Here is a 24,264-nt window from a genome sequence, read left to right as displayed (position 1 = left end):
AAAAATGTCAGAGAAGCATAAAGGAACTGTGACTCAGCTATTTTATTCAGATCTGAACTAGGCTACTTTGTACAAATCTCGACTTTATCACTAAAAAGTGGTATCGATTCCCAGCATCCCATATGGTCCCCTGAGCACCGCCAGGAGTGATTCCTGAGTGCCGAGCCAGGAGTTACCCCTGTGCATCGCCAGATGTGACCCAAAAAGAAAAAAAAAAAACAAAAAAATCACAACAGTATAGGTAAATTCTCTGTACCGAATCTGAAAATAGAGAAGGTACAGAGACATAATTACATAAAGAATGTAACAGTAGCAAGGGAGAAAAATGTCCTTTGGTTAATATAAAGTGATTTTTATTGTTCTTATAAAGCTCAGTGTTTTTTTCTCTCTCTAATACTTTTTACTCTACAAGTGCCTTTGATCTGAGTTCCCCTGTGAGGAACAAAGCTCCTTACCTCGAGGTGTGAGAGGAGACCTTCCAGAGAGTACTGTGTAGTTCAGTCAGCTGAAGTACTGACTGAATGGAGAGCTGAAAGCCAATTTTATTTTCTGTCACAAAGACAGATATGGAGCTTTAGTTATATTCTGGCTAAATAAAGTAGTGAATGTAAAATTTAGAAAGGTATATGATTTCAAATAAGCACAGCTATTCATGGTGGGACTGTAACGTTTATGGGACTGCCACACTTGGAGAAAACAATCATGCCTCCCCTTTTATTTTAGAGATAAAATCAGACTGGATTGATGTATCATTTATTCTACTTGTTGTTTATAGTAACGTAGGTTGTTTATTTTATTATTTAATATAGTATTCAGTATTAGCAATATTATTTTTAATACTTTTGAGTTATCAATGTTGCTAAGAGAATTTCTTGTACCTATAACTTAAAGTGATTTGGAAATGTGATTTCTAACATGAGCTTTTATTTTGGGTGGCCCAGGGAACAGATGTTGCAAATACTACTCAGGATAACAGAAGCTGTCATGCAGAAGCCAAAGGATAAACAAATAAAGGACTTGTTTGCCCAGAGCTTGGCAGGGTTGCTGTTTAGGGTAAGTCTTCCTTATTCCACTCTGACAACGCAATGTGAATCATATTTTACATCAGTTTCTCTTTGATCATTGAGGTTTTTTTCATTTTCACTAGGGGCCACACCCAGTCAACTCAGGGGTGCTGGCGACCATTCCCAGCAGAGGGTCTGACAGTTCAGTGCTGCCCCATCTGGAATTCAGTGCTGTTCGGGTCCTGTAGTGCTAGACATGTGTTTCAACCTTTTAAGCCACATCCTCAACCCCTCACTAACAATTTTAAGAATTATTAATCTAAACCCCTAGAACCTTACTCAGACTTTTTTCTTCTTAGTTTTTTTCCCTAAAGGTCACTGTCTATGTTTATTCTTATGTTTTTTGGGGGCTCTCCTACATTTCTACCATCTGTTGACACATTTTGACTTATTTTTGGTAAGAGAAATTTGAAAATGAGAAGAGTTGATAGTCTTGGTAATGAGTAGAAGCTTGGGGATTATAATAAGGTCAGCGAGGGGTTCAGGATAGAAATGAAATTTACCTATTAATGTTTGTGGAATGCATAGAATGTATGTAGACATGCAAGAATTTATATAGCCAGTAGGATTATCTAAATGAGAAGAGGGTAACCTGCAGGACTGGTGGAGGAAACAAGCAGTAGAAGACGCTAAGGAAAGATGGCTAGTGAACTTGGAGAAGAAGTGTGTGTTCAGGATATCTCAAGAGTTTGGGGGGATGTTGGAGCAGCTAGTTGATTGTGACTTTTGATAATATGTATGTGGTTGAGAATTTCTATAGTAAGTACAATTGGAGTGGATAGAAGATATAACGAGAACCTGGTTGTGGAGCTAGCAAATTCAGTCAAGCTTTGCAGACATACTGATGTGAAGGGGCAAAAAGAGCAGCTGGGTGCTATCCTTGGAGTCATGTTTTAAGGTGGGTGATAATAAATGATGTTTGCGAAAGGGTTGTGTGTCCTGATGCATTTAGAATAAAGTCTGATGGTTTATAGAGAAAGAACAGGATTGGGGAGAGACAAAAACAGTAGTAGTGAAGCTATAGAATAGGCGAAGAGGGTTGAGCTGGCTTAAAGGGGGCCAAGGATCTGCCTGTGTTTCTGGCATTTCACCTGTTGTAAGTGGGGAAGTACATGAATAGTCTGATATCCACCGGGCAGGGTAAAAGGAATATGGTGAAATCATCACTAAGGAAGTGCACGTTTTAGCCAGTCTGAGAGAGAGAAACTATTGTACATTACCTAAGAAAAGACTAAGTTATCTGTGGATACACAGAATTTGTCCAACATTTCTCAGAGATCCTAACTCCATGGCAGATTTGAATTTCTCTCCATATAATGCCCATCCTGAAATAGAGGGACTTAATAGGGTGATTGATAGTAACACACATGATGAACCAAGAGAGTGTTGCAGAGAGAAGCCAACTTCATTGCTCGTTTATTTTATGATTGTCTTAGAGGGAATGTCACTGTCACTGTCCTCCCGTTGTTCATCGATTTGCTCGAGCAGGCCCAGTAACGTCTTCAGTTTGAGACTTGTTGTTACTATGTTTGGCATATTGAATATGTCACAGGTAGCTTGCCAGGCTTTGCTGTGTGGGCAAGATACTCTCAGTAGCTTGCCGGGCTCTCCAAGAGGGGCGGAGGAATTGAACCAGGCTCGGCTGGGCTGGCTGTGTGCAAGGCAAACGCCCTACCGCTGTGCTATCGCTCCAGCCCCTTAGAGGGAATAAATTGAATATATTTAAAGTACAGTGAGAATATGTAGGTAAAGGTGACAAAAAAAGAGAAGTTATTTAAATAAAGGTAAATATTTGCGTTATAACATGATAAGGTAGTTAATTTTAGTAATGTAATATGATATAATAATCTTGGCCTGATAAAAATTGTGAGAGGCTGAACAAATAATTGACATGTCCTAATTTGCCTCCTGCATACTATAATTGCTTTCACTCTGATTGCCTTGTTTACTCAGTTACTGAATATATGAAGTGGCTGCCCACCCTTCTGCTGGTGTCCGGCTTTTCCTTGTCTAACGGCTAATACTGGTCACTGCCTCACTTGCTGGATATATTGACTCTCCTCACTTGACTCCTATGGAGCTTCTGTGTGGGGGCACAGGGAGGAGATAGCGTTTGTCCCAGGGGCTGTTTCTGGCTCTGTGCTCACAGGTCACTTTTGGCAGTGCCCAGGGAACTTGCAATGCCAAGAATCAAACCTGTTTCTCCTCCATGCAAAACTGTTCTCATACTATTGGACTATCTCTCCAGCCCCTTATGGAGCATCTCACTGCCCCGATGGGATGAGGGCATGACTAAAGCCGGACCAGGCTCGTAGGTGCTTGAATTCCATTCCTCAACCAATTTCCTGGCCTTGCACTTGTGTTTGTTAAAATTAGGGTGAGAAATTGCCACTAAATTAAACAAAAGTCTATTTTGGCATTGCGTAGTCTGTTCTTTTTTTTCCTAGAATAAATCCCTTCATTAATGGAGAAATACTGTTACATCTTAAAAATTAGCTTTATTGTTATGATTTTTGTATTGCTATTTATTTTGGCAGTCATTAGATATATCAAGAAATCTGCATAAGATGTATTGGAAAGAAGATGAGTTGTTTTGATTCTAGTTCTAGGTTCTAATCCCATGTCTGGCAAACCTGGTTCTGTGTCCTTGAGCAAATGATCTTGTTTTTCGAGTCTCTTCACTAATCCTTGTTACCTTGCATTGCTGTTATAATAATCAGTTGGGTTTTTGAGGGTTTATGATTATCTGTCCAAGAGGAAGGGAAATATAAAAAGTCTGGACTGATAAGCCCTTTGTAATCAAGTGAGCATCAACTTATTCCCACAATAAAACTTAAATGTCATCTAATTAATATTCATTTGCTCATGTAGATTGTCTACAATTGCCAAGTACTTGATTTTTAAATTTTGAGTGAAGAGACTCCTAAAGGGGACAAGAAGTTATAAGCTGCCACTGTCCCCCCCCTTTTTTTTTAATAATTTTTTAATTTATTGTTTCATTTTCTTTGCCAGTAGAGAACTTGGATTGGCAACTTTTCTTAAAATGATAGTTGGATTTTACTTAGTTTTGAATGTCTAATAAGGGTTATTTCTATAAAACACATTTTTAATCCATTGTCAGAGCTAAATTTGACTTCATGCTTGAAACACTAAAGGCAAATCATGAAACTTGGGCTAAGGTATTTCTAGTTATGAGCCACTGCTGTAAAGTTGTGTTAGTACCCTAATTTTGGTAATTAGAGAAATACAGACAGTGATTTGTAGGAAATATATATTAGAAAAGGGATGATTTACAAGTTAAGGTGTTTTTTTTTTTAAATTTAGCTTTATATCATAATGCATTTGCTAAAACATAAATTTTAATGTCTAAGGGAACTTGGAGGTGCTTTTTCAACTTTTAATTTTTTTATTTAATTTTGGAGAGGCAAGGCTATGTCTGGTGGAGTTCAGGGATTATTTCTGATTCTGTGTTCAGGAATGCCCCCTTTTGGTGCGCAGGAAACCATATACTATGCCAGGAACCGAGCTGGGGTCAGCCACATATAAAAAAGTGCCTTAACCCAGACATTCTCTCTCCAGCCTCAATTTTTAAAAGAACTCCAGAAAAGTGAAGGACATTATGCAAGGCACAAACCAGTGCTCTGACAGTGATAGAACCAAGAGTCTGAAGCTCACTCTTTTTCTTTTATTTTTTCCTTTTAGAAAAGTGTTCATTATTTAAAGAGTACCATGTCCTTAGGATCAGAGGTGCTATCCACCAGGAATATGGCTCAAAGCAGTGCTTTTCTGATATGTCTCAGCAACAGACACTAAAATAATAATTTTGAATCCTAGTTGTAATCATCATGATACATAATTTCTAGTAGCTCTCATGTTTGATTAGTGGATCAGATGAATTTTGAGAATTAGAAAAAAAACTTATTCTAAAATACTTATTTTAAAATTTTAATAGTTATTTTAAGATATTTTGTCTAAAACGATGCCTCTTTCAAATGAAGGAAATTAAATTATTTTGTTGATTGTTTGGCTTTAGACACTTATTGTGGCATGGATCCGAGCCAACCTGTATGTGTACATTTCGCGAGAACTCTGGGATGACTTTCTCCGAGTGCTGTCCTCCCTGACGGAGTGGGAGGAGCTCATCAACGAGTGGGCCAACATCATGGACTCCCTGACAGCAGTGCTCGCAAGGACCGTATATGGAGTTGAGATGACAAATTTACCTCTGGACAAACTAAGTGAGCAAAAGGAAAAGAAGCAACGAGGCAAAGGTATTTCTTTTTTTTTTTTTCTTTTTTTTCCCTTTATTATATTTTATTTTTTTTAAAGTTGTAGATTTACAATTTTTTGTGCTTTGGTTTCAATCATACAATGATCAGATACCCATCCCTCCACCAGTGCCCATCTTCCACCACCATGGATAATATCCCTCCCACCCCCATCCCCCCTGTCTCTGTGGCAGGGCAATCCCCTGTGTTCTCTCTCTCCTTTTGGGTGTTGTGGTCTGCAAAAGAGGCATTGAGTGGCAGACATGTTCAGTCCATAGTCTACTTTCGACATGCATCTCCCCTCCTGGGAGGATCCTCCAAACATCCTTTATTTGGTGCTCCCTTCTCTATCTGAACTGCCCTTTCCTCTAGGATACCCGGCTGGCCTCTAAGTTATGGAGTAATCGTCCTGGTGCTGATCTCAGCTATTCTTGGGTATTAATCTCATACTTTGTTACTTTATATCCCCCAGATGAATGCAATCTTTCTGTCTATCCCTCTCTTTCTGACTCATTTCGCTTAGCATGATACTTTCCATATTGTACCACTTGTATGTAAATTTCATGACTTCATCTTTTCTAAGAGCTACATAGTACTCCATTGTGTAGATGTACCAAAGTTTCTTTAACCAGTCATCTGTTCTTGGGCATTCAGGTTTCTTCCAGTTTCTGGCTATTGTAAAGAGGGCTGCAATGAACAAACAAGTGCAGATGTCACTTCGACTATACATTTTTGCCTCTCTGGGATATATTCCCAGGAGTGGTATTGCTGGGTCAAATGGGAGCTCAATTTCTAATTTTTTGAGAATCGTCCATACTGTTTTCCAGAAGGGCTGAACCAGTGGACATTCCCACCAACAGTGAAGGAGTGTCCCTTTCTCGCCACATCCACGCCAGCATCGGTTGCTTTTGTTCTTTTGAATGTGGGCCAGTCTCTGAGGTGTGAGATGGTATCTCATTGTGGTTTTGATCTGCATCTCCCTGATGATTAATGATGTAGAGCATTTTCTCATGTGCTTTTTTGGCATTCAGATTTCTTCTTTGAGAAAGTTTCTGTTCATTTCATTGCCCCATTTTTGGATGGGGTTGGATGTTTTCTTCTTGTGGAGTTTAACCAGTATTTTGTATATCCTGGATATCAACCCCTTGTCAGATGTGTATTCGGCGAATATCCTTTCCCATTCTGTAGACTGTCTTTGTATTTTGGTCACTGTTTCTTTGGAGGTGCAGAAGCTTCTTAGTTTAAGATAGTCCCATTTATCTATCTCTGTTTTCACTTGCTCGGCCAGTGGCGTGGCATCTTTGAAGATACCATTAGCTTCAATGTCATGGAGGGTTTTGCCAACTTTATCTTCAATGTACCTTATGGTTTCTGGTCTGATGTTGAGGTCTTTAATCCATTTTGATCTTACTTTTGTACATGGTGTTAGGCAGAGTTCTGAGCCTATTTTTTTGCATGTAGCCGTCCAGTGATGCCAACACAATTTATTAAAGAGGCTTTCCTTACTCCACTTCACATTACTTGCACCTTTATCAAAGATTAGATGAGCATATGATTGAGGGGAGATGTCAGTGTATTCAACCCTGTTCCATTGGTCTGCAGTTCTGCCTTTGTTCCAGTACCATGCTGTTTTAATTATTACTGCTTTGTAGTACAGTTTGAAGTTCGGGAGGTTGATTCCTCCCATTTTCTTTTTCCCAAGAATTGCTTTAGCTATTCGTGGGGGCTTATTGTTCCATATAAATTTCAAGAGTGTTTGCTCCATTTCTTTGAAGAATGTCATGGGTATCCTTATAGGGATTGCATTGAATTTATACAATGCTTTCGGTAGTATGAGGCAAAGGTATTTCAACCCTTACAGGGCAATACTAGGTTCCTGGGAGTGAGAAGAAATGTGTTTTTGTACATCTACATCATTTTCTGTGAACTTTAGTAATAACCAAATCCACCTAACTGTGTCTTTCTAGTGGTGGCAATTTATTGTGTCTTCAAGCGCTCAGTCCCTTTAATGAGAATTATAAATTTTTGAAGAGACAGAGGAAGTAAAGGAAAAGAGTAATAGAAGTAATAAGAGTAATAGCAGTAGCAATAATGATGCAGATGAAAGCAACAGTATAATAATATAACAATAAAGTTGTTATCGATGACAAAATCAACAACTGGTATTATGCACTTGTGATCTCTCTACTGTTTTAGTAACCAGTGAAGTAAATAATATTATTGATGATGAAGTGTGGACCTGGGGAGATAGGATTGGTGAAAGAAGTCAGTCCAAGTACCTATACCAGTCTTCACATGGCAGAAAATGATTTGGAGAGAAAATAGGCACTGGAGAGGTAGTGTACCAGTTAAGGTGCTTGCCTCACATGAGACCAACCCAGCTGGATTCTCCGCACAGCCTGTTTCCCGAGTGTTTCCATGTACAATCCTGGAGTTCCTGAACATAGCTGGTGTGACCTGGGTAGTTCTGGATACCTCAGGGCCCAAACAACACCGCGTCTCCAGGCCTGGATAGCAGCAGGTGGTCCTCAGGTCTCCTAAGCATTGCTCGGGAGTCCCCGCTTCCTTAAGAAGTAAAATAAAATAGCTTTATTTAGAATACTTGAGAGAGAAGAGAGAACTCTGTAAATTAAAAGAAAGAAATTATGCATCCCAAGTAGCAGGCAATTTCAGAATAGAGTGTACTGTAAAATTAAACAAGTTGTGTGCCTAGGTAGAGGTGTGTGTGCCCCTCTGGAATGGAGTGCTGTAAAGAAAAGATTCAGAAAAGACACAGCCAGAGTTGGAGTATGTGTGACCCTCAAATGGAGTCTGAGTTCCCCAAGCTACTTTGGGAAACGAAGTTTATAGCTTTCGTTTGTCTTCTTCCTCGGCTAGGCCTTAGAGTCTTGCTAAGGAGCTGTCAGGAAGGACTTGTACCTAGGGTGGTCTTTTCCTCACAGATTCTGATTTGTATCCAGAGCTGGCATCAAAATATTTCTTTTCAGAATATATCTCATCTCTCCATACATTTCTTATTTCCTAATGACTTTTTATAGATCTAAAGTTTTCTTGATTTTTATGGCTCCCTGAAATTTGGCAAGTGTCCCCTGCCCAGCTGCCGTGGGCCACAGACAAGGAAGCTAAGCCACACAGCTTATGGTGATTGAATTCATTTTAAGTCACATGCCTGAGAAGTGGTCAAGTCAGGCAGGAACAACTCAAGACACGAAATATTAAAACATACTCTACTGCCAGCAAACAAACAGACAAATCCAACCTCAGAAAAAGAGATCAGACTCATGTTTAGCAGACAGGGATGGAGTATGGGCGCATGGGATGAGTGGTAGTTGATAATAACAAGGACCGGGATGTGAGTGCAACCTGGTGACTTTGCTGACGTTTCTGTGTGAGTTGAATGTTGCTAACATTGTAAGAATTCTTATCAAAGGCTGATTTGTTTTATTACTTATTTTTTTGAGACATCACATAGATATTCATATTAAATGACAGATAAAATACAGAGGAAATTGGTGCAAAGTTAGGTGAAAGGAGCAAAAGTATGCCTGGTTAAAGTATCAGATGTCGATTGGAGAGTCTCATGCTTGCAAGAGGGCAGCCTGACTGATTCTAATTTTCACAGGGTCTCAAAACACAGAGAATCAAAGGATAAAAAACACTTCTATATTTCAATAGTGTAAATACTGACTGGCAAGCTCCTCATGGCGTATTAGATATGCCAAAAACAGTAACGAGTCTCACAATGGAGATGTTACTGGTGCCCACTCAAGCAAATCGATGAACAACGGGAGAACAGTGCTACAATGCTGTGTACTGACTGCTTGATTTAGTTGAAACTTTGATTTTCCTGATCCTAGGAACTGGGAGAAATTTTCTCTCCAACATCTCAGAGTACTACAATTTCAACAATAGTCTTTTTCTGCATTTGTGAATTAAAAATTATGTCAGTTAGCTTTTCTATTTTTTTCATTTTTATTAGTGATACACTATAAGGTACAGTTATAGACTTATAACTTTTTGTGCTTGGGTTTATTATACAATGATCGAGTACCCATCCCTCCACCAGTGCCCATTTTCCACCACCACGGGTCCCAGTATCCCTCCCACCCCCATCTCTCCCATCTCCCCCTACCTCTGTGGCATGGTATTCCGTTTTGTTCTCTCTCTCCTTTTGGGTGCTGTGGTTTGCAAAAGAGGCATTGAGTGGCAATCATGTTCAGTCTATAGTCTACTTTCAGCATGCTTCTACCATCCTGGGAGGATCCTCCCAATACCCTTTATTTGGTGCTCCCTTCTCTATCTGAGCTGCCTTTTCCCCTAGCATGTTCGACTAGCCTCCAATCCATGGAGTGACCTCCTGGTACTTATCTCTTCTATTCTTGGGTGTTAGTCTCCTATTTTGTTACTTTATGTTCCCCAGATGAATGCAATCTTTCTATGTCTGTCCCTCTCTTTCTGACTCATTTCGCTCAGCATGATACTTTCCATGTAGTACCACTTGTATGTAAATTTCATGACTTCATCTTTTCTAACAGAGGCTTTTCCTATATAACAAACCATTCCAAACACAATGCCTTAAAATGAAGCACTGTATAAGCACTGTCCTCCCGTTGTTCACCGATTTGCTCCAGCGGGCACCAGTAACATCTTACAACAAATTGTAAGACTTGCTGTTACTGATTTTGGCATATGAAATACGTCATGGGGAGCTTGCCAGGCTTTGCCGTGCAGGTGGGATACTTCGCTGTGCTATCACTCCAGCCCAGTGCCTTAAAATAGCAGCCCTTAATTGAGATCCTTGTTTTATGAGGTAGAGCCCTGGGTGGGTCTCAGCCCCTGGCTAGTCTTCACGAGACTGGCTCCTGTCTGTGTAGCCAGGTAGGCAGTGTTACCATGGACGCTGGCTTGCTTCCAGCAGGATCACTGGACTGTAACTCTCTTACCATTCATTTGGCTAGCTTAGACAGTTTATGGCTGGAGCAATAGCACAGCAGGTAGGGCATTTGCCTTGCACACAGCCAACCCGGGTTCGATTCCTCCGCCCCTCTTGGAGAGCCTGGCAAGCTACCAAGAGATTCTCACCACACGGGGCAGAGCTTGGCATGCTCCCCATGACATATTTGAAATGCCAAAAACAGTAATAACAAGTCTCACAATGGAGACATTACTGGTGCCCACTCGAGCAACTTGATAAACAGAGAACAGAACAGGAGGACAGTGACAGTGACAGACTGTTTATATAATGGTTTCAGGTTTCGAAATAGCAGGTCCAAATTCCAAGTGCATTTTTAATTTCTGCTTGCTCAACTTTGTCATTGAATTTATATATTATGTCTTATGACATATAATATTATGTTATATGTTATATATTTTGTCATATGAAGCTTAGTGTGAGAGAAGATACCATACGGTATGTATATGGGAAAGTTAAACTAAATAACCATGATTAATTAACCATAAAGAAATGTAAGTAACTGACTTTCAGATTGTCCATATTGCTATCTGAGGATGACTTGCTAAAGCACCAATTAGTGAAAGCCAGTTTGTGTGAATACAAAACAAAATGGCATTTTAGGGAAAGAGTTTAACCCTATTTTGAATTTGGATTATTTAATGCAGTGATTTTATAATGTATTTATGCAGTAAATACATTTTCTTCCTAATTTAACCTGTACAGAGACCTTCTATATATATGAAAGAAAAATTGCAGACTAGAGATTTGGAATTGAAGTTGTAACAGGGAACCAAGAGCTTGGACCCTTGGTCTGTATGTTTTTTGTAGCAGTGCTGAGAACCTCTGTAAAGTCTGAGGCCGAGAAACTTGGCTCTTTCAGGTGGTTTTTCAGCCCCGCCAGGAGTCCATCCTGGTAGGGGTGCTTTATAGGGTAGATGGCAAGTAACTGAGACAAGAATATCCCTGACTCTTGAATTCCTGTAATCCACCCAATCCCACAGCCCAGCTGCACTCCTTCACTTCTCACTGTGCAGACACAGATTTCATAGGCATTGTTAATTGTCCTAGGAAAATTAACTTGATCACTTGATCTCTTGACATCCCGTTTCTCATCGATTTGCTCGAGCGGGTGCTAGTAACATCTCCATTCGTCCCTGTCGCATGCTAGTGTAGCCCAATGGCATCTGCTTGCTCCAGGAGCACGAAGAGCCTCAAACTGATCATTCAGGATCTTGACGAAGAAGTCTGACCACCTCATAGGTGGGCCACCATGCGATCTTTTGACATCCTGTGGAATCCAGTCAGTAATGGCTCTAGTCCAGCAGTCGTCTCTAAATCATATTATGTGTCCAGCCCATCTGATTTTCGACGTTTTGGCAAACGAGACAGCATCCCTGATTCTTGATCGTCGATGGAGGTCGGAAGTCCAGATTCTTTCTCTCACTTGAGTGAAGCGGGATATTCCAAGCATAGCTCTTTGTATTCCTCTTTGGGAGACCCAAGTACCGTTCTCATTCTGTTTTCATAGGGCCCAGGTCTCTGAGGGGTATGTTAATGCAGGAAGAACAGTAGAATTGCAGAGATGTGGCTGGAGCCGGAGGTTCTTCATCCTTTAGCTATTTCTTCGACGCTCTTGAAGGCATTCCTACTCATCCTGCACAACTCAGGTGCCAGGTCATTCATCATATTGAGTTGTCAAACTGGGTACACATAACTGTTGCATTTGGAGATGTTTGTTCCATTGAGAGCGAACGAAACGTCAGAAACGAGACCGTTTCTCATAAACATTGTCTTCGTGAGATTCAGCTGTAGTCTGACCTTTCCACACTCACTGTCGAAGTCAGCCAGCATTTGTGCCACTTGCCTAATGTTTGGTGTTATTAGAACGATATAATTAGTGAAGCAGAGGTGGTGTAATTGCCGACCATCTGTCTTCACTCCATTCCCTCCCGTTCCAGTCGTTGCATGACATTCTAGTGGGTGGCATTGAAGAGTTTCAGTAAAATGATATCACCCTGCCAAACTCCTCTCTTGATGTCGTTGATCACTTGCTTGTAGAATGGTGAGATCCTGGTAGTGAACCATCCTTAATACAGCTCATGGAGGATCCTGTTGTATTGAGTTTGAACACTCTGTTTGGCTAGGGCTTTGATGACCGCTTCTGTCTCAACAGAATCAAAGACCTTCTTTAAATCAATGAACATTAGACAGAGTGGCATCTTGAACTCCTGAGAAACCTCAGTGATCTTGGTTATCATGTGGATATGGTCGATTGTGCTGAATCCTTTTCGGAACCCAGCTTGTTCGCATGGTTGTCCTTCATTTAGTGTTCTGCTAATCCTATTCAGGAATGACGAGAGTGAATTGCTTGTAGATGACAGACAACAGGCAGATTGAGTGATAGTTGCCAGTGTCGTGGATGTCTCCCTTCTTGTACAGTAGTACAGTCCTGCTGGTTTTCCACTGGGACAGAACCTTGCGTTCAGACAAGTAGCATGTGAAGACCCAAGCCAGTGTATTGATGAGTATTGATGGCAGTTTCTCCAGGTATTCAGATGTGACCTTGTCTGGGCTGGGTGCTGTTTGCTTCTTTACCAACGAAATGGCATATCAGATTTCGGAAGGGAGAATGTTGGTAACAACATATCCATCCTGTGGAATTTGGTATGTGGGCAGGTGGACGTGGCTATTGAAGAGATCTGAGTAGAAGTCATGGATAATCTTCTCCATTGCCCTTCTGGAAGATGTGATAGATCCATCAGGACGTCGGAGGGCACTCATCTTGGTCTTGTAGTTGGTGAAGGATAGGCGGGCGTTACGAATGCTTTTTCCCGCTTCTGCTGCATCTACCAGCACTGTTGCTCTTCTCTCTCTTTGACATCTTCCTTGATCACTTCTCTGCACTGTTTTGCGAGCTCAGACGTTTGCTTGTGGTAGCCTGAGGCTTGCACCAAGCCACGTTGGTGAATGAGCTCAAGAGTTTTCAAAGACAGGCATATTCGAAAGTTAAAATTTAATTTAATTTTAAATTTAAATTAATGTAAATTTAAACAGGAAAATTAACAACTTCACAAAACACTGCTTTGGGATTGGCACAAAATAAATTTGATTACTTCATGAACATAGCTAATATTTCTTATTTATCTAATTGATTTGTTCTAAGAACAGATGTAAATATTCATTATGGAAATGCTTGTCTTCTCTTCACGGAGCTTACGGAAATAGAATGCATTGTCAGAGGAACCTGAGTGAGGATTAAGCCTCCTAGGCAGCTTCTGGCTGCATTCTGCTGTGCTGAATTCTCTCTCTCTCTCTCTGAGTCCTTTTTCTCATGTATCCATTTACCACATTGAAATAGTTGGCCTGTGTGAGAGGAAAGAAGAGAAATTGAATCTCAGAGCCACAAAGCTTTTTAAAAACTTTGCCTCAGTAAGATTTTTTTTCTTTATTACAGACTTTCATTGTTCTTGGTGATTTGGTTCACTGATAGAGTTATTTATTTATTTATTTTGCTTTTTTGGGTCACACCTAGTGATGCTCAGGGTTTATTCCTGACTCGGCACTCAGGAATTACTCCTGGCGGTGCTTGGGGAACCATATGGGATGCTGGGATCGAACCTGGGTCGGACATGTGGAAGACAAACGGCCTACCTGCTGTACTATTGCTCCCGCCCCTGACTGATAGAGTTTAGAGGCTTGAGTTTCTCTTAAGTAGGAGTTGGTTTCTTCCAGCTGGAGGACTGTTCTAAAATCAAAATCTTAATCTTTCTGGATTTTCAGAAGTAGTTTTTATAGTGTCCTGGGAAAAATGTAAACTTCATTAGATATTGTTCTTACATTTACACAGGTTTATTGATGTCTTTTATATCATAGTGAGCTCTGTAACAATATCATTTTCATGATTGTTGAAGATACTTGAAAAATACTTTGGCAACAGGAACTTTTATATTACGGATATTACAGGTGGCTTCATTATAGTGTAAGAAGCTGCTGCTTATATGCAATACATATTTATGCCGTTTGCTGACCAACTTGTACTGTGAAATGTATAATAATGAATTCCACTTTTCGATGACCCCTCTTGCCTTATTCCTTGCCAGGCTGTGTTTCAGACCCTCAGAAAGGCGCCCCTGTGGGGAGGTCCTTCTCCCTCAGTTGGAGAAGCCACCCTGACGTGATGGAGCCCATGCGGTTCAGGAGTGCCACCACCTCGGGTGCACCAGGAGTGGAAAAAGCAAGAAATATTGTTCGCCAAAAAACAACTGGTAAGTTTCCTTGAATATTTTTAAAGGTCTTGTTGCGGTCTAAAATGTATTTCTAGGAATATAATGTTTGAAAATTACAGTCAAAATATATGTAGTTAGATTTTTGGTTAAATGAGATATTTAACTTTTAAATTTTCTGTTCTGGTTACTTTTCAGTGTTCTAGTTACTTTTCAGTGATCTGGTTACTTTTCAGATCAAATTTTGGTATTTATTTTCAAATCTTCCATAACACTTGAGATTTTAATATTTAGTGAGATATATGTATAAAATAGAAAAAAATAAACATTTTGTTCAACATTTGAGGAAAGTAGATTCTTAGTAATAATGCACTTAGTTGTATTATTGTTGCTATTGAACAGTATTGATTTTATGAGAGTATAGAAATATGTTCAACAGAGAAAAGAAGAGGACTGTTCTTACTTTTCAAGACATATAGATACATTTTTATTTTTTGTCTTTGGAAAACAGCTTTGTAGTCATACAGATGTACTATATGTACCATATGTTTGTCACCAGAATTCTAATTTCTAATTGGGAATTTTATGAAAATACCTTAACTCTCTTTCCCCTTTCTATCTCACCCCACTTTTCATATAGCATTTATTAGCAATTATCACATTATTTACATCTACCTTCTGTTTCACATCTTCCTGCTTCCCTGAGAAGATGCCCAATTCCCACCTGCAAGTGAATTTTGGGGAGACTTAGTCACTTATTCCCTTTTCTAAAAACTCTTCTTTCCATTCCTGGGTTCTTAAAGGGACTTATGCCTTAGATACTCAGACTTCCTTCTGTTCCTCACATTTACCAAATTATGATTATAATAGAAGTGATCACTTGGAGCACTTAAAAATGGTTACTCGCATTTTCCTGGGCAGCAAAATATTTTATGTTATTTGTTCCATAAACTACTACTTAGTTAGAACTCAGTCCCAGAAGAAATAGCATCTTAATTTTCAGCAAATATTTTAACCCAGTGATGTTGTAGAGGTAACAGTATGTTTTAGAAAGTACTCACTGCATTGATAACAATGTGATTCTATTTTTTTTATTGTCCTCGAGTATTTAGAAAACACTGATAATGAACAGTTTTACAAATGTATATAAAGGTATTTTTATACCTATAAAACTATAAGTCTGGATTGTGTATGATTAAATTAAAAACATTTGGAGCTACATATTTTGTAAGAAATGGTGAGGGTTAAAAATAAAAGATAATGAAAATAAGAGATATTGTGTTAGAATATTATCCTTTTTTTTACATATACAAGTAGTTCCCATTTTATTTGACTTTCTTAAAAATGATAAACATTTGGGCCTGAGAGATAGTATAGGGTTAAGGCACTGGTCTTGTGTGTAGTTTGACTCCTAGAACTGTTTTGGTCCCTCGAGCCCTACCAGGAGTTATCTCAGAGCATGGAGCTAGGACTAAGCCCTGAGTATTGCTGACTGTAACCCAACCCAACCCCTACTTTCAACCAAAAAATATAATCTTTTTTGTTGCCTGTAAAAATAATATGCCAAACACAGTAACAATAAGTCTCACAATGGAGGTGTTACTGGGCCCGCGCAAGCAAATCAATAAACAATGGGAGGACAGTGCTACAGTGCTACATTTGTTTGGTTTTTTATTTGGGGGCCACACCCAATGGTGCTCAGAGTTTACTCCTGGTGAGGCCCGGGGACCACAATGAATGGACCAGTCAGCCTCATACAAGGCAAGTGCCCTACCTGCTGTACTGTCTCTCCAACCACAAAATTATAGTTTTTCAAGATTTTATTGTAGCATTCTGTTTTATATGATTAATCTGTATAAGCTGTATACTATTAGTGGTCTTATTCTACATTATTTTTTACATTGTATAATAATTTATCTTTTTTTTTTAAAGACGCCCAGAGTATTTTCTTGGTAGGTTTTGCTTTTTGTAGAGGTCACTTTTTAATGAAAGAAAAGCAGTTCATGAAGTTAGTTTCTATTCCTTTTAGCATTCAGATGTTTATGCTTGGAAGTATAATATTTTGATCTACTATGAGAATAATTTGAGATCATTATACTTTATGTCCTGCAGACTGCAGGACTTTCATAAGCAAAATGTCAATGGTGGTGGCAAGAGAGAAAGACAAAGGAAGCACTAAAGAGAAAGAAATGACCATTTAACATAGTGTATAAGTTTGTAAATTTGAGACTGGCAAGGAGAATCTTAAAAAATTACAAAGAAAAATTAGCTCCTAAATTAGTTCCTTGATAGTATAGTGAGTAAGGTGCTTGTATTACACTTGAATAATACTGAAATATTAGAAATATAAAATAAGATTCAAGAGCGTTTCAATTTCCAAGCAGATGATTACTTTATATTTAGTAGTTTTGTAATGCCTTATGATCAAATTTGGAAATATATGCATATGTATATATGTATTTTTTTATTTAATAGCAGCACATGATCCCCACATGGGGCAGCTTGGGGAAACCCTATAAAAACCAACTTGAACAAAGGAGGGGTTCACACATGCTGCCCAAGTCCATGTGCTACTTGTATCCATGTGACCAAGCACATGTGGTGCCTGCATCTCTTCTCTTGAGAGCTGTACTGGGTTGCTCTCTGCCTTTGGAGAAGCCCACATTCTCTCTTTCTCTCCCTCCTTCTCCTTCCTAAAAGCCTCCAAATAAAATCTATTTTTACCTTAAAAAAAAGGAAACATTTTTTCACATTCACATTGAATGATGAATAGATATTCAACTTGCGATCGATCAGCTTGACTTTTACATGAAAATCATTTTCACTTAAATATTTTCTTGCTCTTATGGAATTTATGTTTTAATTGCATTGAAAATAGTCCCTTAACTAAAAGTGATATAGGATTTGGTGGTGGTAAAAGTACAGAAACTTTGTATGTCAAAAGCATAAACACTAATACTATTATAACCATGTTACCAAAATTATAATAAAAAACTTTTTAAATGATTTTAAAAGATAGTCTTAAATGTAAGAATTAAAATTGAGGATTCCCATAACTATTTTTATTCTAAGGGTTAAAACCTATTTTACTGATGATAGTTTTATGTATATGAGGAATAATCTCTTCCTGTGTCCATTTTCCCAAATATCCATTTGACTGGTGGTATAGAGAGAACTTCATAATATCATAAAGTCCATACTAAGAAAATTATGGATTTAATCAGCAGGAAGTAGGGTATAATTATGGGTATTAGATATTTTACTTCTTTCAAATATCAAGTATGTTAATGTCTACTGTGTTATTGTGCTTTTAGGATACTTAATTTACTGAATGATATGGTTTTGAATACAGTCATCTCTCAGTAGATTAATTTTTAAATTGTTCTTGATAGAAGTCTGCATTTTCTTCCCATTCTCTCTGATTTTTGTTTTTGTCCTTTAGGAAGGGTAAACTGAATGTCTGCCCAAATAATTGATCAACCCAAATGAGAATCTGATAGACACAGTGGGGGAAAAACAGAAAGGGAAAGGCTAAACATAGCAAACATTCTAAAATCACATTGATTGTTTGTGAATTGTCCGTTCTCCTGTGTCATCAGAATGACTGAAAGTTGGCTGTATTTAGAGAATGTGATTAAATGCTGTGCTTTGTACTGACTTCTTTTAAAGTTTTAAAGAGGCCCAGAATAATAATTAGAAGTAAAAGAGTCTTCTACTCTACTGACATAATTATTACTTTATCTCTCCTGGAAGCTAAGCGAAGCCAATCAATCAGCAACTGTGTGCACCTTTCTGAGGTTTTGCCTGCCACTAAAAGCGTCCCGCTCCTCCTCCACACCGTGAGCGCTATCTTACCTGGTCTCTCTTACTCCTCTTGCTCTCACAGGCTGGCAGGTACTGTAATGCTGTCTCGTGTGTCCCTCAGTGTACCTGGCTTCTCTGGCTTACCCTGGGCCTCGCTTCATTTGTTAATACCTTCACCTCAAGCATGTGTGCCTGGCCATTGCACTTTGCATTTATGTTAATGAATTCTTTTTAGATGGTTAGTAGCAATTAGTCCAAGGAAAGTTTCGGTAATGCTGCTTGTCTTTGTATTCCCGTCAAGAATGATAGAAGGGGCTAGAACTATAGTACAGTGGGTAGGGCACTTGCTGTGCATGTGGCCAACCCGAACTCAGTCCCTATATGGACCATGTATTGTCCCTTGAGCCCACCAGGAGTTAGCCTTTAGCACCATTGGGTGTGGCCCGAAAAATAATTTTTAAAAAAAGGGAAATGCTCTAAGAACTCTTGGTCCCTCGTTTTTAGCAAGGGAAAACATTGATGCCTGCTTCAGCATGCTTTCTATAGAACTATAGAAGGAAATTGTCATAAAATTTCACAAAAGTTTTGGGTATGTCAATGGTTGCTGTTCTTTCCTATAGGGAAGAATTCTTTGAATTTATTAATGATTATAAAGATACTAATGGTCAATTTTTAAAGATTCATAGTGGTTTTTGAGTAAAAAGAAGCCAACAATAAAAATTACTTATTTCAGAACGAAGAAACATGTTCTTCAGTTCACTTAAATTGATTCTGGCTACATGTGCCTTATAATACAGTAAATTTTCTGGTTTATTAAGATGTTGTAGCACCAACAATGATTTTTGGCATAGTTTCTTATTTAAAGGAGTTATTTTGCTCAACATTTGAATTATTAGGCCTGTTTCTACTGATTTCAATAATTAAAAGATAAACTGAATCTTCCTTTTAAAGATGGAAATGTTTTCTTGATTTTCAGAAAGATAGCATTGAAGATTAACATTTAATATTGGAACTAGTCTAATTATGGTTTTCTGTAACAGTAAATTATGTCATACTGTGGTTTAGCAAAACAAAATTAAAGCCTAACTCTTCTGTTGTGTGTAAAAATAACACAGACTTATTTTTTTAACTACTTTGTCCTGAATTTGTGAATTTTTTTTCTCTTATTTAGTATTATGTTTTAGTTTTCTTTATTTTTGATTCCATACATACATAGTCTAAATATGATTTAGAGTGGTGATTCTTAGCTGGGCACAGTTTTACCCTCCATGCCTTCTTGCACCCCACAAACCCAAATACCTGGCAAGGTCTTCAGGCATTTTTTCTTGTCCAGCCATGGCAGTCACTGGTATACTGCTAACTGCCCTCCACAAAGAGTTATCTGACCCCAGTTATCAAGAGATCTGATGCAAAAGTTTGATTTGAAGTGAAATGAAGCAGATTGTTCTGTGTATTTTCCTGCCTTTGCTATTCTTTTTTTCTGGTTTAATAGCAGAAAGGGTAAAGGGGTTTAGAAGGACAGTTTGGCTTGGGAGCAATTTTCTATTCTTTCTGTTTCTTCTGACTACTCAACTGTGAGCGCCTGCTAATCTGGTGCCATTTGTTCTTTAATATTAAAATGATGTTATTGCCCTTTGTGACTCTTCTATAAGAGACCTGGCCAAGAGCAGTGCATTTGAAGCCTTCCTCTTAGTCTGTGCAGTTACTCCTGGTTGGCCCTGTAGAGTAATGAATTTGTGTTCCAGTCTAAGTCCCAATGTTGATATGTCTATATAGAGATATATGCCCATGTAGACACAACAATACTTCTAACATTGACTTTCTGGTCACAAATTCTTGACTATAAAAATGATTGCATATTTTGCTTACATTTAAGTTAGTGGGTTTTTTTAATCTATATTGTAGTTCAACACACCAGAATTGTTTTAATATTATAAGAAAGAGAAAATTTCTTATATTCTGCCTGTTACATTTTATCCTGATTTATTTGGGACTCTTTATTTGGTGGAAGTAGGATTTGAGGAAAGGGAAACCCCTGTATTCCATCACTATGAAAAGCAACAGGTCAACCATGTGACAGATAGATTTTTCTACTTTTTTTCTTTGTGGAAACAATTCTTTCCAGCTCTAAAATCTGAGCTATTATGTTATATTTTCTTGGGAAAATTTATGATTTGGTATCTCTTGGATTGAATATAACTTTCTAAAATGATTTAAACAGAAATTATATGACTTTGAAAACAAAATATAGACCTCAGAATTTACAATGTAATTTTTATGTAATTATGTTGCTCTTTTCCTATTGAGTATCAGATAAGCCTGTGTCTTAAAATCTGAATATCAGTGTTAAAATATTTTTAATTTGTTGTGAACTTAAGTGCTGTAGTTGCAGTGTAGCCTGGGACCATTTAAACAGACGGTTTAAATATAATCTATTTAAAATATAAAGCCAGCAGAGGGAGCCCAAGAACTGTTTTAAAACAGAAAGATGTAGAGAAAATGTCAGTCCTTTGTATGAAATTTGTGAGCGTAGATTTAATAAAAATTATTAAAAGACAAGGAAATATATATAGTAACAAATATATATAGTAAGAAATTGGGAAACTGGTCCTAAGTTGGGGAGAAAGATAACTTAAAATTCACATTTTCAAGTTAATATCAGAGCAGTCAGTGACAGGGCAAATAGCACTGGCAAAACATTTGACACTGAAATCCTAATCACTCCTGTGATATCTCAGGTTTGGACTTTGCCCATCTGAAAAGTCCCTTCTGATGGCTTTGCAAAAACAAAGCCTTCAAGCTGCGTTAGGTTAGCATGTTGGAAAGGCGACCAGGTGGTGATGGCCGACTCTTCACCCATCTGTTGTGTTGAGGACCAGGGGATACTTGACTTTGGAAGCCATAGTGCTGTGACTATGTTGCATCCCTCCAGATGGTGATATTATCTTTAAGAAGATGCTGCCAGTGTTGGCCCAGCTCTTATTTGTGTCTGCGCGTAGCCAAGAAACAACATCTACCAGTTTTGGCTTCAAGTTTAAGAGACTGAAAACCCACTCTTTCTGTTCTCCCCAACAGCTGGCTCTGGCCAGTGTTGTTTGGGTTATGCAACTCTTGAGCTCCCTCTTCTGACATTAGATTAGCAAGTAGGTTCCTTTTATAAATACAGATTCTTCTCAGGCTTCAGTGTTTTAAAGAATTAGAATAAATAATGAAAGAATTCAGCCAGAAGTTTCTCCCAGTGTTATCTGGATTCTTTTGGCTAATGTCAAAGAGCCTGATTGTAGAATTATGCAAAGGATCTAGTCTATCCTTTTAGATATGTGGATATATTGCAAATATGTGCATACGTCTTGTATTTTTTTCTATGGAAAAATGAACAAGTCTTTTCTATTCAAGGTAAGAGGAAGGCAAAGATGGATTGGGAAAATCTAGGCTTCAGTGGGTCAGTATTCCTGGTACCCTTGCCTTCCTGTTACCCAAATTTAGCTTCCCATGTGCATCAGAATTTATACTTCAAATTCTAAGTGAAAGATCATGAATGTTACATAGTTTTGAGATTTTTTTATAGTGTACTTTAAAATGGAAATTTTATTTGGATTTTATTTGGATTATAAAAATAAGGCCACAATGCTTTGTTGAAATTCTCTGCATTAAATTTAGAGTCTTTTATGGTTAGAGTGAACCAACACTTTGACTTGGGATTTAAGTTAATGGGTTATACAAAGGATGGGACATTGGCAACAAGTCTCATTTCAGACAGGAAATGGGGCGACACTATCACACCGAAGATAATGCAGGCTAGATTTTGAGCTGTCTTTTTTTAGAACAGAGAAAGCAGTAATTAAGATATTTAGAAAGCATGATGTTACTGTTCTAGAAATATAAAAAGTTTTGTGACAAATGAATGAGTGTGGAATTTGTTAGGTGATGCAGTGATGAGCTTCATCTGTAGATGTAGCAACCCCCATAGGAGAAGTGTGCGAAGAACATGGGAGGGAAGATGAGGGAAGGAAATAGAGAGAGTAATGGGGGTCAAGTGGTGAATATTGCTCAGAACAAGAGTCACAGGTGTGGGAGAAGGGATCAGTCTTGGTGTGAGAGTAAGGAAATCTCTGTATTTGCCTTCAGGAAGTCTTGATGGTAAAATTATGGAAGATTCCAGAAAGGGAGGAGTGAAGTTCTCAGATCTTTACTGTTGAGAGATTTCTCCAGAGGCTATGTGGTTAATAGTACGAGGTGGCAATAGAGGGAAACAGTGAGCAGTTAAGAGTTCGTTATAACTTCGGCAAATGATGTACAACTCTGAAGCTCATTTAAGAGTGATTCTTCATGTGCCTTGGTTGTTTGGGAGGTAAAAATGAATCATGATGTTTGAAATTTGAATTGGGAGGAATTTTATCCTCTCTAAAGATATAGTGCATTAAGGTCAACGATAATATAGAGGGTAAGGCACTTGCCTTGCATGCAGTTCATCTTGGTTTGATTTCTGATACTACATATGGTCCCCTGAGCATTGCCAGGAGTGATCCCTGAGAACAGAGATCCAGGAGTAAGCCCTGAGCACTGCCAAATATGGCCCCAAACAAAAATAAAATGTAATAATCTTTGATGATAGTAGTCAGTAGTTACCTGTGGTTTTCTGTTTTATGGCAGATGTATTGCTACTCTAAAAATACTAGTGGATCATTTTTGCATATTAGTGATTAGTCAACATTGCAGTTGTTGATAGAAGCTATTCAATATAGTATTTTTTTTGACCAACCATGTATTTGAATATTGCTAGTAGTGACCCCTGAGCACGTAGCCAGGAGTAAACCCTGCGCATGCTTTGTGTGACCCCAGAATTTTTAAAAAAGCAGTAATCGAGTTGAAATTCCCATGTTTTTCTTTATCTTCCTTTATGGGGTGTATGTGTGTGTGTGTGTGTGTGTGTGTGTGTGTGTGTGTACACGTCGGTCACTTTCTCCTGTGCTCAACTATAAATTGCCCATTTTATTCGTCTCCTGGATCACTTCTTCATTGGCATGCCTGCTCTTGAAATTCAAATGACATTTACAGTCCTCAACCATTTTAGTACCTTACTTTTCTGCATTGTGATTGAAAATTAAAATATTTTGTAGAAATTTAAAGGAAAATGTCAGGGTGTGGTAAAGACTGAGAGAACTAGAGTGTATTCTTTTGCAAGTAGAGGCTCCAATATTTATCCTAGCATCCCATGACCCCCAAGCACACCGGGCGTGGCCATGGTCATCCCTGCCTCTGCTGGATGCAAGAAACACATATTGCTGGCCTGCACTGAGCCAGACAGAATATCACCACGTCAAGAGTGGCCTCTGGGCCCCCTGAGCACAGCTTGGGAGATACACCGCCCCCTAAAAAGCAGGAGGCAGATATAGGGCTAGAGTGATAATACGGGGCAGGACTCTTGCCTGACAACATGGCCACCCCCAGTCTGATCGCCAGCATTATGTAGGGTCCCCTGAGCACCACCAGGAGTGATTCCTGAGTGCAGAGCCAAGAGTAAGCCCTGAGCACCACGAGGTGTGACCCCAATCCAAAAAAGAGTGGGAAGGAATATTCTGAGATAGTGAATTAGTGTTAAGGAGTATAGGAAACAGTGATGCTGAAGTGGATTAGCCTGTTGAATAACGTGTGTGCAAAAGTGACTGAAATTATATTTTCAGAATCAGTTTTAAATGATAAAATAATTTTTTTCCAACATGTAAATGCCATGCATGTGTTGATGCCTACAGAAGTGGAGGAGTGTCAGCAGGCAGAGAATCCAACCAGTCTTGACTCGGGCCAGATGCCCCGGAGCTGCAGCACACCCGATGTCTCGGAGCCCGTGCGCCCTGACCCCTCCCAGGGTAAGTCTCCAGCACTCTGCTCACTCTTGGTAAGCGGAACTCTGGGGCCTCTGGGGGTGGGAGGGAGCTGCATGTCCTCTTGCT

General features: G+C 38.8%; 1 protein-coding gene across 1 annotated transcript in view; it reads left to right on the top strand.

The window, feature by feature from the left end:
* The window catches only part of RALGAPA2 (Ral GTPase activating protein catalytic subunit alpha 2), a 380,552-nt gene that overhangs the window by 137,712 nt on the left and 218,576 nt on the right, over nucleotides 1-24,264 (top strand). Inside the window, exons 14-18 of the mRNA XM_056121724.1 lie at nucleotides 942-1,053; nucleotides 5,098-5,335; nucleotides 14,387-14,551; nucleotides 18,263-18,403; nucleotides 24,067-24,180. Of these exons, the coding sequence (XP_055977699.1) occupies nucleotides 942-1,053; nucleotides 5,098-5,335; nucleotides 14,387-14,551; nucleotides 18,263-18,403; nucleotides 24,067-24,180 (770 nt within the window). The remainder of the gene's footprint in view (nucleotides 1-941; nucleotides 1,054-5,097; nucleotides 5,336-14,386; nucleotides 14,552-18,262; nucleotides 18,404-24,066; nucleotides 24,181-24,264) is intronic.

This window comes from Sorex fumeus, unplaced genomic scaffold (assembly GCF_029834395.1).
Source record: "Sorex fumeus unplaced genomic scaffold, SorFum_2.1 ptg000044l, whole genome shotgun sequence".
Taxonomy (NCBI): domain Eukaryota; kingdom Metazoa; phylum Chordata; class Mammalia; order Eulipotyphla; family Soricidae; genus Sorex; species Sorex fumeus.
The sequence above is the reverse complement of the archived record's forward strand: the minus strand, read 5'-3'. Positions and strand labels throughout refer to the sequence as shown.